Source organism: Pieris brassicae, chromosome 8 (genome assembly GCF_905147105.1).
Source record: "Pieris brassicae chromosome 8, ilPieBrab1.1, whole genome shotgun sequence".
Taxonomy (NCBI): domain Eukaryota; kingdom Metazoa; phylum Arthropoda; class Insecta; order Lepidoptera; family Pieridae; genus Pieris; species Pieris brassicae.
Window position 1 is genome coordinate 9,510,383 of NC_059672.1, and position 14,077 is coordinate 9,524,459.

The window sequence follows — 14,077 nt, forward strand, 5'->3', positions numbered from 1 at the left end:
AAACGTCGTTTTGCCATGTTTATTATTTATCAGGAATCAATTTTTAGTTCAATAATGATATATATCAACTATAATAAAAAATATTGGTTGATCGAAGAGGGGTGACAATTAAGGGTTGTATGTATTTTTGTATGTTGTATCATAAAAAATAAAAACAAAAATTTGTCTAAAAAATAAAATTTGGACACTCCTTATCACTTAGGGGTTTGAAACATAGTCGCCGATTCTCAGACTTACTGACTATGTATAAAAAGATGATAAGATTTGGTCGAGCCGTTTCGGAGGAGTATGGGAACAAACAACGCAACCTGATTGAAAACCGAAATTCACGTGAACGAAGGAGTGGCTACAAAACAGTCAATACAATAATGAATGCAAATAAAAGCGATATTTCTTTATGTTAATACGGATTCTATGAGTAAATACGAAAATAATTTCGACAAAATCCAAGCTCAATTTCATGGCAGATGTATAAATTACAGATAACTTTAATAAGGTATTTATTTTATATTCCAGCTTGTGTGAATACTAGAAACGGTTCGCTTAAATTTAGGTACGTTTGAAATAGAAACGATAAAATGTATTTAACGTGAGCAAATATTTCACATCACTAAATAATACGCTTGAGAAAACTAGCTTTTGTTTTTGGATTTAAACAACAATCATTTCAATATACAATTTTATTTTTTAAACCTAAAACCAAATGATGTTTGATAATAATTATATATATATATATATATATATATATATATATATATTTCAAATTAAAATATTTTCACACATTTTAGAACAAAAATGTCAAACTACGTAAATATAAACAACACTAGCAAACAGTAAAAAACGAAATACATAATCCTTAACCTCATTAAGAGCGTAACACAAAAAATTACGGCAAGTAGGAATGATGTAAAATACATCAATCAATAATTTCATTGTTGTTTGGATTGGGAATGAAATTTGCTGAAAACTTTTTCTGAAATACAAGCTTTTGTACGGAATAATAGTGACCACACATTGTATCAAACAAATTGTACGGATCGAGCGAATATCGAGGGGAAGCATGCGAGGGGACGGGGATCCCTAAGCGAGGCCGAACCAAACGACCAGTGACCCGCGCGTCGCGCAGCTTGACGTACGTAAAACAAAATGTCGGACGAAAAGCGAAGTAACTTAATATTCTCTAGGCATCTATTAAAACAATTTCTGCGTATGTATAAAGAATCACCGTGTCTATGGGATCGTCGCAGTCCTGAGTACAAACAGAAGAAGAAAAGAGACGAAGCTATTTCTCGCTTGACGAAGTTAGTCAACGAATACGACGCAAAAGCGACAAGAGTGCATGTTTGTAGGAAAATTGAGAGTTTGCGATCGTGCGTACGACGGGAATATCTTAAGGTGCAGTATAGCATACGTCACGAGCAGAATCCGAATGAAGTGTACGAGCCATGCCTTTGGTACTATAACCTGTTATCTTTCGTATTCGAAGATACAGAAAACAAAAAGACGCAATGGCAATCGGTAAGTATTGCAATTCTTGCGTACATCAAAATTTCCTTAACATCTTTTAGATACCAATACTGATTTTAGTTCGATCTGCGATATTGTTATCTCATTTCTTAGCTTTTAATATTTATTTAATGAAATTATAAATATTTTTATGAAACATGTTCTTAAGTTCTTTCTTTGGGCTTTCTGTATTGACTAAGTGTTTTGTTTTATAATGTGTATGTAAGCTATACAATTACTAGTAATGAAATAAAATTGGAAAAAAAAGATCTATATAGAAGATAGATCTTGCTATAAGTGCGATTGTACCATATTTGCTCATTTGACACGTTCGGTTTTTTATAAATTGACGTCGAACATTTGCATTATAAAATATTAAAAAAGAAGAAAAAGGATTATAAAAGAAGTTGTGTCACATGCGCACGGGCAATTCCCTGGTATAAGTTTGAAGTTATACAGTTTATATAAAGTTAGTGTAGTGAATTATAGAGAATCAAGTCATTATTGGAGGGTTTAATTTCCTACCCTAAGAACTAGATCAACTAGCTCTTATACATTATTGGTAGCTGTCAGAACCTTGGAATCGCGTGGTACAAAACCATTGGAGCAATCGCTATCGCTATTGGGAATTACCGAATCAGTTTTATTCAACCGTGATTTTGCCGCAGTATTTGATAATACTTTTTGTGTATTTATTTAGGGTTTAATACTTTCGGATAATCGTAATACACAAAATATAAAAATACTTACACGGATGAAGTTTTTGTGCAGCAATGTACTTTTCTAGTTTCCTTCTTAATACGATCTCAGCTCCATATCTCCCAACTGATCCATTGTCCACAAGTAGGAAGTAGGCATGGCGATTGTTCAGCACCGCTAGTTTCGATCTAAAAAAATAAATAACTATTAACAAAGCTTGCACAGTTCAATATGAACAATACAATTGGGGGGTTGTTCGGTTTTATGTCCTAATTATATCTTGACGACAGTCATCACACAAATGAAATTATTTACTCAAAACGAGATACTACTAAAGTATAACCGTCTCAGTGACTAAGTTGTTACTAAAACCATCACACATCTTTTACATAACTTAAACTAACAATACAATAGCTTTGTAATAAGAAGCAGCGACAGAAGGTATTTGGTGCTATAATTTAATTCTAAAACTCGCGGACAAAGGAAGAATTTGGCAATGCAATGTTAGAAGTTTAGATTGCTATGGATCAACACAAATCCAATTCGTGCAATATCTTGTAGATGTCTAGCTATTTGACAGACAATATTATTCCCTCTTTTTCTAAAAAGGGCTTACCAATTAATAATCCGATAAACAAAGTTCGTAGTAGGAAGCAACATTGTTTGAAAAAAATCTTTGGCTCTAAAACCTTTATAGGTCTCAGATTCTGTATCATTTGTCAATCTAATAAGCAAGTAGATGATCAGCCTCCTGACACACACCGTCGACTTTTTGGGTCTAAAGGCTGATTTACATTTGCTATAAATTCCGCGTGTTAAATGCGCACAAAAAACGAAAGGCACAACCAGGGATCGAACCTACGACCTCATGGATGAGAGTTGTACTCTGAAGCCACTAGACCAACACTGCTATTTATTAATAATCTTAAACCTAGACCTACAATTGAAATAAGACTACAAAACTACTAACAAAGGCTATGTTTTTCATAAAAAATACAATATTTGTACGAGTAAAATGTCGAAGATAGCTAGATGATATCGTCGAAAATGCTAACTAAATCTGAAATAGGTAAAATGAAAACGAAGTATGCTGCAGGCGGAATTTCTAAAGAACAAAACAGATATACAAAAAAATGTATTTTCGCTTCTCTATAAAGTGTAGATGTATGTAGGTGGAGGTTGAGGTATCATTTTCGTGTTCGCAACGTCCCTTAGGAAATTATTATTATGCGATAATCCATTACAGCTTTCTACGGGAAAGGATTAATGGGTTTTCAAAGAAGCTTGAAATATTAGTAGAACGTCTTATAATTAAAATAAATTTATTTATTAATGTAAGCTTCAATTGGTTATTTTTCGGATATGATGATAAAATTCTTAGGGGCAAGATGCCTTTATAGCGTGGTCGAGTATTTAGACCATAAGTTTTGACAACAATTATAATTATAATTTTTAAACACTGCAAAATATTGTCCATAAAAGAAAAAGTAAATAAATGTCTTCTAGTCGAGCACATTTTCCGAGATGACATAAAAAAACGAGTGGGGCATGATGTAAAAACTCGAGCGGTAACGCAGATTCCGCTCTGTACATCGAGAGCAAACAACGTATACGGCGAGAGAACGTTGAGGAATTTGCTACCGCGGCTAATAAATGGTCTACCCAATCAGATATTAGATAGTTTAACGCTAACCAACATAAACAGTAAATTAAAAAAAACTACTTTTATATGCAATTGTCGCGCTCCTAAACAAGACTGCTATGGTTACATTAATACAAACCACAGCGGTTTTCTAATGTAACATATTCTGATTATATTATATTATTTTGTATAATAAAGAGAAGAAAAAAAATACTGTTGACAGAAACAGCTCCAATTTCTTTCCTACATTTTCATCACTCGGCAATAGTACCATGCAATAAAGTGGTGGCTTGCTCTATAACCACATTGAATTAATTAAACCTTCATGATTTGTGAAATGAATGAAGGTACACATTTTTGGCTTCAACCTAACACAACGCCACTTAGAATCACAAAAAATTATCTAACCTAACTTAATGCGATTCACTGGGACTCCACTGGGAACTGAGGAAATATCATTTACATCATGAATTTATTTTTTTAAGGGGTTCAAAGCTGTGCGTCTCATTAATATTACTTGGGGTACTACATACAAGTCGTAGACTGTTAATTGAACGGCTAATTATTAAGCTAGTGGACATAATGATTACATCATGATAATTAATATGAGATTATTCCACTAATGAATTTGTATGTACCATTTTCTTTGAAAATAAACGAGATATTATTTGCAGGATAAGGATTGTTTAAACATTAGTTTAAAATATTATTTATTATTTGCTGTTTCGAATGTTTCAAATTTCAGTTTTCTTTAGTTTAATTTTTTTAAATATATTTTGTCTGTAAATGTACTTACTTGTTTTCTGTTACATATATATTGTTAATCTATGTAATCTGTTTTGGCTTTCTGTGTGTATGTTAGCTGTAAGATTACTAGTAAATAATAAATAAATAAGTAAAATTCATTTTTGAGTTGCCCTCATATCTTATTAAAATGTAATAATTTTAATATTCCAATTAAAACGTACGATTTCGGCCATCGCTATCTTTTAACTCTGCTGAGAAATCGACTCCATAATACGACTAATTTATGTTCTTACATTTAATAAACCTTTAAAAATGTAGCAAGCATTTTCAGTATTAAAAATAAATGTAATATAAAGGCCTAAAAAGCCTAAATAATTACTACAAAGAGGTTGGATTCATATGCGAGAATCGGGATTTATTTCGGTCACGTTGCCTTATGGAATCACTGAAATGGACAATCGGTTATTCTACGAGCATAGCAATGTTTTCTAGCAAATTGTATTTTTATACTAGCGTCCAGGCGTGGTTCAAATATAACAATATTAATAGAAAAGTATTTCTTTAAGACCAGATTCGTGGCTAAGTATAGGCATTTAGCGTGTAATTCAACATTTATTTATTTATAAAAATATATACGTGCTATTTTTACAATACTAAGCCAATGTGATAATGTCGAAAAATAAATTGAAATATAAATATATTGTGATAAATCATATACGCAATATAAATACATATAAGGCGAACTTTTATGTCGATAGTGTCGAAGAATGGCTTGAATGCGAATTGCAGAACATAAAATTAAATTATAATTAATGACAAAAACAAGGAAATTATTACCCAAACATTAATATATAATATATTATAAAGAATAATGTAAAGTATATATATATATATATATATAGTTGCAATATTTGTAAATACGTGAGCAAAAGCCAAATAATAATTTAGTTATTTGTTGCATTGATTTTTATAAGACCATTTTCATTTAAGTATAGTAGTTTTTTAATTCTAAGTACATGGTCTTCACATATAATTATCAAATCAATATACAACATATTCAATATTCATATTTTTTATATTAAAAATATTGTAATTTTGACTCTAAAAATGCCTAATTGAAAAAAATGATTTAATTTTAATAGCCTTTCGTTATATAAGGTAATATGAAACAAAGACTTTATAGAAATATATGTTACGAATGTTCATTTCAATACAGTAAAGGAAATATACTATTTTCAGGAAAGTGATGTGGTAAAAGAAAATCCGGAAGTGATAACATCAGATAATTATGAAGAATCAGCAATTGTATATCCGAACTTTACGTCGGATTCCATTACCGAAGTACAGACACCACAGAATTATTACCAGGATATTTATGATAAGAAATTACGTGGGGGAGACCTTAAGGATGAATATGACGCAATAGGTAATATATTTTTAGTTAATGGTTTTTTATGTAACAGGGGGCAAAGGGCAGGTGGCTCATCAGATGTTAAGTGATAGCCCATAGACACATTGCCAGGGGCTCGCAAGTGCGTTGCCATCCTCTTTATTTTTTTAATATCTCTCTCAGTCAGTAACCCGTCATAGTATCGTATAGTAAGTGCTAGCGCGAATTTTCGACAATTTCTGTTTATAATATAGATATCTAGAGTATTTGAGTTGATCAGTCCATCTCGTTGCCGAAGGCCCATGCGACATTATTCTTTAGGTTTTGCCAATTACGATGAGCTTCTGTAGATTCTCGTCGCCCGTACGCGTTGTGTGACCAAAGTTCGAAAACATTTTTTACAATATAAAGTTATATCGGAAATTCATCAAACGTTTTAGGTAGGTAGATGATTATTTTACACTTCAAATGTGTAACAGATATCCATAGTCCCCTATAACGCGGTAGACCCGGATCACGTTATAGGTAATCGCGTTGTAGGAGTATTATTTTAAAACCCTTTTTATTAAACAAAAACACCAATCTAATAAAGTTATTTAGTTTTATTTTATAACAACACAATTGAAACTGGTACAAAGGAACGCAAAGCAATTAAGTACTTTGACAAATCAATATAAATTTCACACTACAGAAATATAACTTGAAAAATCTCTGCGTTTTAAGAGGAAAATACCGTGTTATAGGCGGACGGAAATTACGCGTTATACGGAAAGGCCTTAGATTACAGTAAATATAAATAATACATACAGACCAAGCAGCAATATATACCAATGACTTACTAGATATTAAAAGAAAATCATTTTTTACAGCTCCATCGTACTATATCATATTCCGTTTCAAACTTGAGTACGACTAGACATAAAAAATATTGTTATAATAAATACATTCTTCAAATCTTTGTCTCGTTCTAAGCCATCCAAGTATGATAAGATAATTCGATATTTTCTTTCGGAATTTTCAAGACGATGGAATGACATTATCGGATATTGCCAATTGAATTGTAAAGTTTCTCAGTTCACATAACATCAACAACATAATGTCATTATTGTATTTTTTAATAATCGTTTTAAGAATTTACTGTGCAAAATCATTTGGATACCTTGTTATTCCTTTTTTTACAAACAGGATGCCGACGCGTAGGAGGTTCATCTGATGTTAAGTGATACCGCCGCCCATGTACCGTTGTGGAACGAAGGACGTCGGGGTGATACGGATGGTATTTAGTATTCTGCCTTGACGTCCAACAATAAAAGTCAGCTGGTGGTATTATTACGAACAACTCCTCTGAACACTCTCCATGGTAAATGAGGTTGAAGATGTAGAGATACCCTACATGTCTTCATAAAGCCAAGGGATCAAGCCGGAAGCCGGAAAATGTCTGGTCGTGGTTGATTCAAATCGCGAAATCCACCGTTGAATTTGGTCAAGAAGCTAGTACTGGGGAGCTTTCGCCCAGAGATGAGAACAGTATTCCACGTGTGGCCGAATTTGCGCTTTATAGAGTTGCAAGTGGTGGCCCGGAATGAAGTACCGTCTCGCCTTGCTGAGCACGCCAAGCTTCTTAGAGGCATACTTAGCCTTTCCTTTCAAATTACAGCGAAACTGAACGTCATTTGCTATGTCCAGTATTCCGATACTTATACTTGTCTGCTTAGACATTTACAGACTTGACTCATTATTAATAATAACATGATGTATGTAAACGTACCTAGTTACTTGCCGTTAAAGCCTTTATTACCAGTGTTTAGTAAATTGACAGTGGCTTACCAATGTTAAAAATCAATACACACAATGTATTATTGTAAATCTGTGTTATTGTAAAACATGGACTTAAAATAGAACTAGTACCTTGATGGTAACCATGGTAACGAATAACGAATACCATTCTCACAATATTTACATTATATTTTCTTTGTCTTTCAGGAATCAACGTCGCGGCAAAGCTTCGCGCTCTACCCGCTAACACACGAATTTTGGCTGAGAAACTTATAAATGACGTCCTGTACCAGGCGCAAACCGACTCCTTAAGTGTTTTGACAGTTTTGACATCTCCGGAGCCAATTAAATCGGAAATTGTTATTTAAAATACTTTGTTTTATTACAATTGTTAGTCACGGATACGAAGCAAGGCGATAGCAAACTGCACCCATGGAGAATACATGTATCTATAAACTGCAAAATGTATATTTTTCTTCACCAAATCGTTCATTCGCCTACATTTTAAAATTTTTATTAGTATATTGCTTCGAGATTTTCTTTGTTCATCACTTAAACACAAATATATTACCTAGGGGATGCCATAGCATGGTAGGGGACGTCTCTTCCTCTGCCAATGAGTTCATTAGCGCCCTCAACGATGCCCCAGGGTGCTATACCAATGCTGACCACGCGACCAGCCCGCTGTGACCTCTCCAACTGCAGAGCGTCACCGACTTGCCGGGTCACACCTGGGTGGATAAAAATAATTGGATCAGAAAAATACAGAAATAAATGGTTTCATTTTTAAATGAACGTCGAAAAATACTTTACCTTCTATAAGCATACAACATAGCTTTACAAGAAGTTATAAATAATCGAATATGAATTAAGAACTAGGAGGACGAGGAGGTCTTCTCAATATTGAATAGTTGAATAGTTTTATAATATAAAAAAATATATAGGTATTGAAAGGACATATCAGTTATGCAAAATAGATTAGAGGGATTTACGATCCCTGGCGTTATACGCCATTGAATTATTTAGTTCACCTTATACCCCTGTGTATCATATTCCAAATTCGGTAATGGATAATATTGAGTCGATCTTGAGATGAGACAGATCTTTTCTTAATAATCTTTCCATATATTCTACATTCGAAAAATTTGTAACTACGCCATTTCTGTATTGTTTTGCGAAAAATAAATAAAACAATTTATGCATGCCCCGCCCCACTTGGTAGCGTGATGTCTTATGACTTATAGCCGTCCTGTAGATGGAATATTCCATGGAAAAATGTGATATTTATATAAAAAATAGATGAATGTTTGAATTTTTTTTATATTTGTTTAAGATTTATGTAAAGTCGCGTATACCAAAGAAAATTATGTAAATGTTAAATTAAATTTAAGCTGAAATGAAAACTTCCAAGATAATAATAATGGCCAAGAAAGTGTGTTCACTCGACTGAATGCCTCTAGCAAGTTGACCCAGGAAAGTTTAATTTCTTAATTATACAATGCTGTTTCGGGTAACGCTATCTATGCCATCACCGGTGCCATTTCATTTTCAAATGTTAAAACTATCATAATTTTTTAGAAGTAAAGAGATATTATTTTAAAATCATCTCCGACGGTATAGTGGGGCTGTAGCAATGTACTCCTAAACAAACCGATTTCTTTACTCTTTTTTTGTTAGCTTGCGTAATTGAGTTTGTTCTTAGCTACAATTTATGAAAATTTGTTTAGATCTGACGTTAGATTCCGCAGAAATATCAGTTATTTAAAATATAATAGAATTTTGTCCCTTTCATAACTTCCCTCTAAATCCTTAATTTTCTACACAAATCTAATTTTTCTACGTTATATTAAATAATATAAACCTTTATAATAAAATAGTCAATATACTTAGAAATTTACAATAATGAGACTACTTTTTACTTTAATTTAATTATTTTATACCTAATTCGGGCGTGTTGTGTGATGGTGTGAAAGTGACCACACCTCAGTGTGGTTATGATGCGGGTTATTTAGGGCTATGTACATTCTTAATACTCCTTGAATGATTGCGCGATAGCTTAAACAGGTCAAGTCTTAAATAGTGGTCGTTGTATGTCCGGGTTGAGCGATACAAAACTTTTTTGCGTAGTTGGTGTTGATGTGAGGAACGTGAAACAAAAGAAGACTAGTCTGGTTGGCCCGTAAGTAATCGATGAAGAGGTACCATGTGTGTGACAAGGTATAAAAATTTACTGTAATTTTTTTAGGTATATGAAGTTAAGTTTTGCAAAAACCCAAGAACAAGAAAATATCTCCTATAACACCTCCAGTTGTTCTGCGTTATAGGAAACGCGTTGGAGGAGTTGTGTCGCTTAATGCGCTTGCATGACCACATATAACGCGTTATGTACAAATGATGTACGTTTATCTATTCTCGATACAGGGTTTTTATATCGAATATTAAGAAAATACAGTATAACGAACGAAATAAGTGCGTACAACTCACTATAAATTTCTAAATAGAAAAACGTGTCAAATCCCCGCGTTATATTGGTGAATATTTGTGTTATACGAGGCACTAGCGGGAAGTCACGTAAAATGATAATTCGCTATAACTTACAAGGGTACCGTGTTATAAGATACTGATAACACGGTATGCTTATAACGCATTTAACGGGATTACTGTATGCACTATTTTCTCAATGTAATCAAGATGTCTCAGTCTTGTCTCATTTGGGAACTCGCTTTTTCTAGAAAGTGTTATATAATAATGTCTTCTTGTACAAAGTTGATCCTGACAATGACGAACACACGGAAACAAATTGTCAAAGTCGGAAATATGCGATGTTTAACTTTGTTTATATAGAAAAGATTTCTTCTATGTATGTTCTAAGGTACCTGTGTTGGTGCCACCAGTGAATATCCAGGCACCTGTGGTCTTCGCCGCTTTCAGAAGACCTTTCCTCAATACTTTCTTCAGCTTGGGTTGAAGGTCGAAGTTGGCCTTCCCACCCTGGATGGTGATGAGCAGTTTTGGCCTTTCTAACGCCCATTCTCGTGTGAGCAGTTGGACTATTAGCTCCGGTCGTGTATCGTGTGATAGACGGACATACTGAAATTAAAGATTTATTTAAATTAAAAGTCATAGTTTATGAATGCCTTATGAACGTGACAAACTTAATAATAATAATTTATATATATATATATATATATATACAAAACTTATATATATATATATAAGTTTTGTATACGTAAACTTTTGTCAATTACATAGATACAAAAATGCCCCAACATTATTTTAGTATATAGGCGCGTTGTTGCTGTGATACAAGCGTTTCATTAGGTTCATAAACATAATATATACCTGTGCCTTCGTAGGGTGTGGTCCTCCCTGGAACTCGACCGTGCCATAGGCATCTGTTGGTGATGGCTGAGTATGCTTTATGGGCACCCATGCTTCACCGACGGGACCAATGGGGATGTTAGCACCGTGCGCGGTCTTGCTTAGGCCACACCAACACCTAGAAATAAATGAAATGAATATACATATTTATTATATACTAGCGGACCCGACAGACGTTCTCTTGTCTTAACCGTGAATATCAATTTCGAATTGGTATAATAACTAAAAAAATATTTCTGAAACTAAGTGTTTATTATTCTAATTCTTTAAGATAAACAGTCTTTGTTAGTTTTCTGGCGCGTATATAAATAGTTTTGTTGGTATTCCGACGGGAACAGGCGACATATAAATTTGGGACTGTAATTATTTTATATGTATTTTATCAATATAATAACTTCGATCAAAGCATTTGTTTTAAACGATATTCAGTTTTCTTACAACCTCTTTGACGACATTCGCAGCACGCATTCTGTCAATGTTATGTCAAACGCCATTAGGTTACATGAAAACTTGAATTGTAATAAATTTGCTATTGTAATAAAAAGTATTCTTAATTTTTCTAATTTTCTTAATTTATTTCTTTCATAAGAACCTTCTGACAGTAACAAATACAAAAAAAAGAGAATTCCCGAAATCGGTCTACGCGTGATGGCGTGACCAAGGGAAAAAGGGATTCATTTATATATATGGATAATATGGACACATAATATTATAATTTTCTTAATCTACACAGTAATAACAAAAATAATTAAAACTTAATAAAAATAAAATTATAACAAATTAAAAAGCTTATTCCCTGAGGCAGTTTACATTTAACGCTTGCAGCGTTTCCTCGCTGTATTGCGATACTTATTGGTTGAGCCAGGAATGCACCAGCTCTGGGGTCGCCGGTACTATCTACCAGGCGCCAACTTAAATCTTTAAATAGAGCATGTGCACTTGAACCCCACGGCCCAAGAGTCTCTACTCCAAAGGAAAAAAAAAACGAATACGAAGTTGGAGGACTTTTACATTCGAGGGACTACGGAAAACGAAAAGTTTGTGAATTATGTGTTGTATTATGACTACTGAAACTTCGAATCTGTTTAGCTTAACTTTAATAATCTTAAGCTTCCGTGGTTTTAAACCGACAACAGCTAAGGAAGCATGAGAATATAACCTAAGTACGTAAGTTTTGCGTTAAACATTTAATCAAGCGTTGCTTGACAAAAACCACCTTAAATATATTTTAAATATAGGCAATACACGTACTTTATTAGATAATTTGTATAACAGTTCAACAGGTCTCAATAAAAGGTCTTTTAGTTAAGTTACCTAATGCTTGAAAACATGCTGGTCCTGCTTTATAGGACAATCGTAGAGCCTTGACAAAATCAAATTGGTTGCTGATCTAATCTTATCTAGTATCTTTCATATATTTTTGTTATTTTTTATTTTATAACAGTACACTGTAATTACACAACTGTAATTATTTTATTTTTATCTCACACGCTGTTTTATTGTTTTTATTTATTACTCTTTTATGTATATTATTCTACGGTTTCGATATTTGTAACATGTATACTAACAATTCAATAATGACCTGTATAGTAGTTTTATTCAGGGAGTATATTGTCTTCACATATAGTTATTTAACTAATGTATACAGGTATTGTAAAAGAGTAAGTGTGGAGTTTCTTGCCCATTTTTCTCCACACGAAAGTACCTTTATTTAACGGTCAAAAGAACCATTTTAGGTGGTCTAATTGGAATAAATGATTAGACTTTGTTTTAATTATTTAAAGAGTTCCGTTAAGGAAACAGCATTTAATTACTATTTTTTTTATATAAATTCCAATTTATTAAAAAAAAAATAAGTTTAGGAGGTTTTATGAACAACAAAGATGATACATAACGTTTTAATAACTGCAAAAACGGAAGTTGTCCTTAAATCGATAAGTTTCTGAGTCAACAGAGGCCAATAAAGCCTTAAGGACAAGCCCCAAATATAACTCTACCTTTAAATTCATATATTTTTGTGCGAAATTAAATGGCACGAGGTGTTTACACTAGGGACGGTACAGATTTCGATGAATACGAGCGACAAATGTATGGCAGCCTTCTTTATAGTAGGGGAGCCCAAGACGGGATATCGGGATTTACTACAGCGTGGTAGATTAATATACAAGGGGATACCTTGTATCACTGAGTACCTCCACCAAATATGAGCCCCATATATATGGCCGCCCGTCAAGGATAAAGGATCAGATTAGTAAAAAAAAAAAAAACATCAAATATTCTCGAGCGCGCCAGATTTAAGTAGGGTGAGTCAGTATGCCCTTTTCGAGCTTTCGCTTAGGGTACAAATTATAACGGCGGTCGATGTCACCCCTTAACGTAACCATCACGCACCTTCCGACCTAGGAGACGTAAGGAGTCTGTATAAGTTCAAGTTAAATTATTTTGTGGCGCTATAATCCTTTAACTTTGATCCACCATTATTAAATAAACAAATAACTCGCCATAAAAATGGATCATAATTTCTAAAAGTTTACTATAAGAATATCTAATCAGCAGGTAACAAAACATCAAACCTTCATCTAACATAGAGGAAAACTAATTTTCTTGTCACGAATTGACAGTTTCGACTTGTAAGACCGGAAGGCTATATTAGTCTTGGTATATTGGGTATATTAACATATTTGCTACTGAAAGCCACCGCAGGGATTCCTTAAACTTATATTGAAAATGGAAATGTCAAACTTTTCTCATAACGGGATAAGTAGAGAAGAAAACATTTATGTCCATCTTCATTTGGTGTGAATGGCTTTTGTTTATTCTTATATCAGCGCTTCACATTTAAAAACATTATATTGTTTTGAATTCAAAATACTGTCTAAATGTTTGATATATAATCATATATAAAAAAAACAAGTCACCACATTGTTGACAAGCCA

The 14,077-nt window shown here is 33.2% G+C and overlaps 2 protein-coding genes across 14 annotated transcripts in view; one reads left to right on the plus strand and one right to left on the minus strand.

The window, feature by feature from the left end:
• LOC123712866 (transient receptor potential cation channel trpm) overlaps nt 1–14,077 on the minus strand; it is a 159,701-nt gene that overhangs the window by 52,426 nt on the left and 93,198 nt on the right. For all 13 annotated transcript variants that reach the window (XM_045666206.1, XM_045666205.1, XM_045666201.1 and 10 more), the window contains 4 exons: nt 11,103–11,259; nt 10,637–10,850; nt 8,332–8,491; nt 2,257–2,393 (listed from right to left, as the gene is read on the minus strand). In XM_045666206.1, coding sequence (XP_045522162.1) covers nt 2,257–2,393; nt 8,332–8,491; nt 10,637–10,850; nt 11,103–11,259 — 668 coding nt within the window. The remainder of the gene's footprint in view (nt 1–2,256; nt 2,394–8,331; nt 8,492–10,636; nt 10,851–11,102; nt 11,260–14,077) is intronic.
• LOC123712869 lies at nt 1,126–8,132 on the plus strand. Its single transcript, XM_045666211.1, has 3 exons — nt 1,126–1,518; nt 5,834–6,020; nt 7,968–8,132. The coding sequence occupies exons 1-3, from the start codon at nt 1,147–1,149 to the stop codon at nt 8,126–8,128; spliced, it is 720 nt and encodes a 239-aa protein (XP_045522167.1). The 5' UTR covers nt 1,126–1,146; the 3' UTR covers nt 8,129–8,132.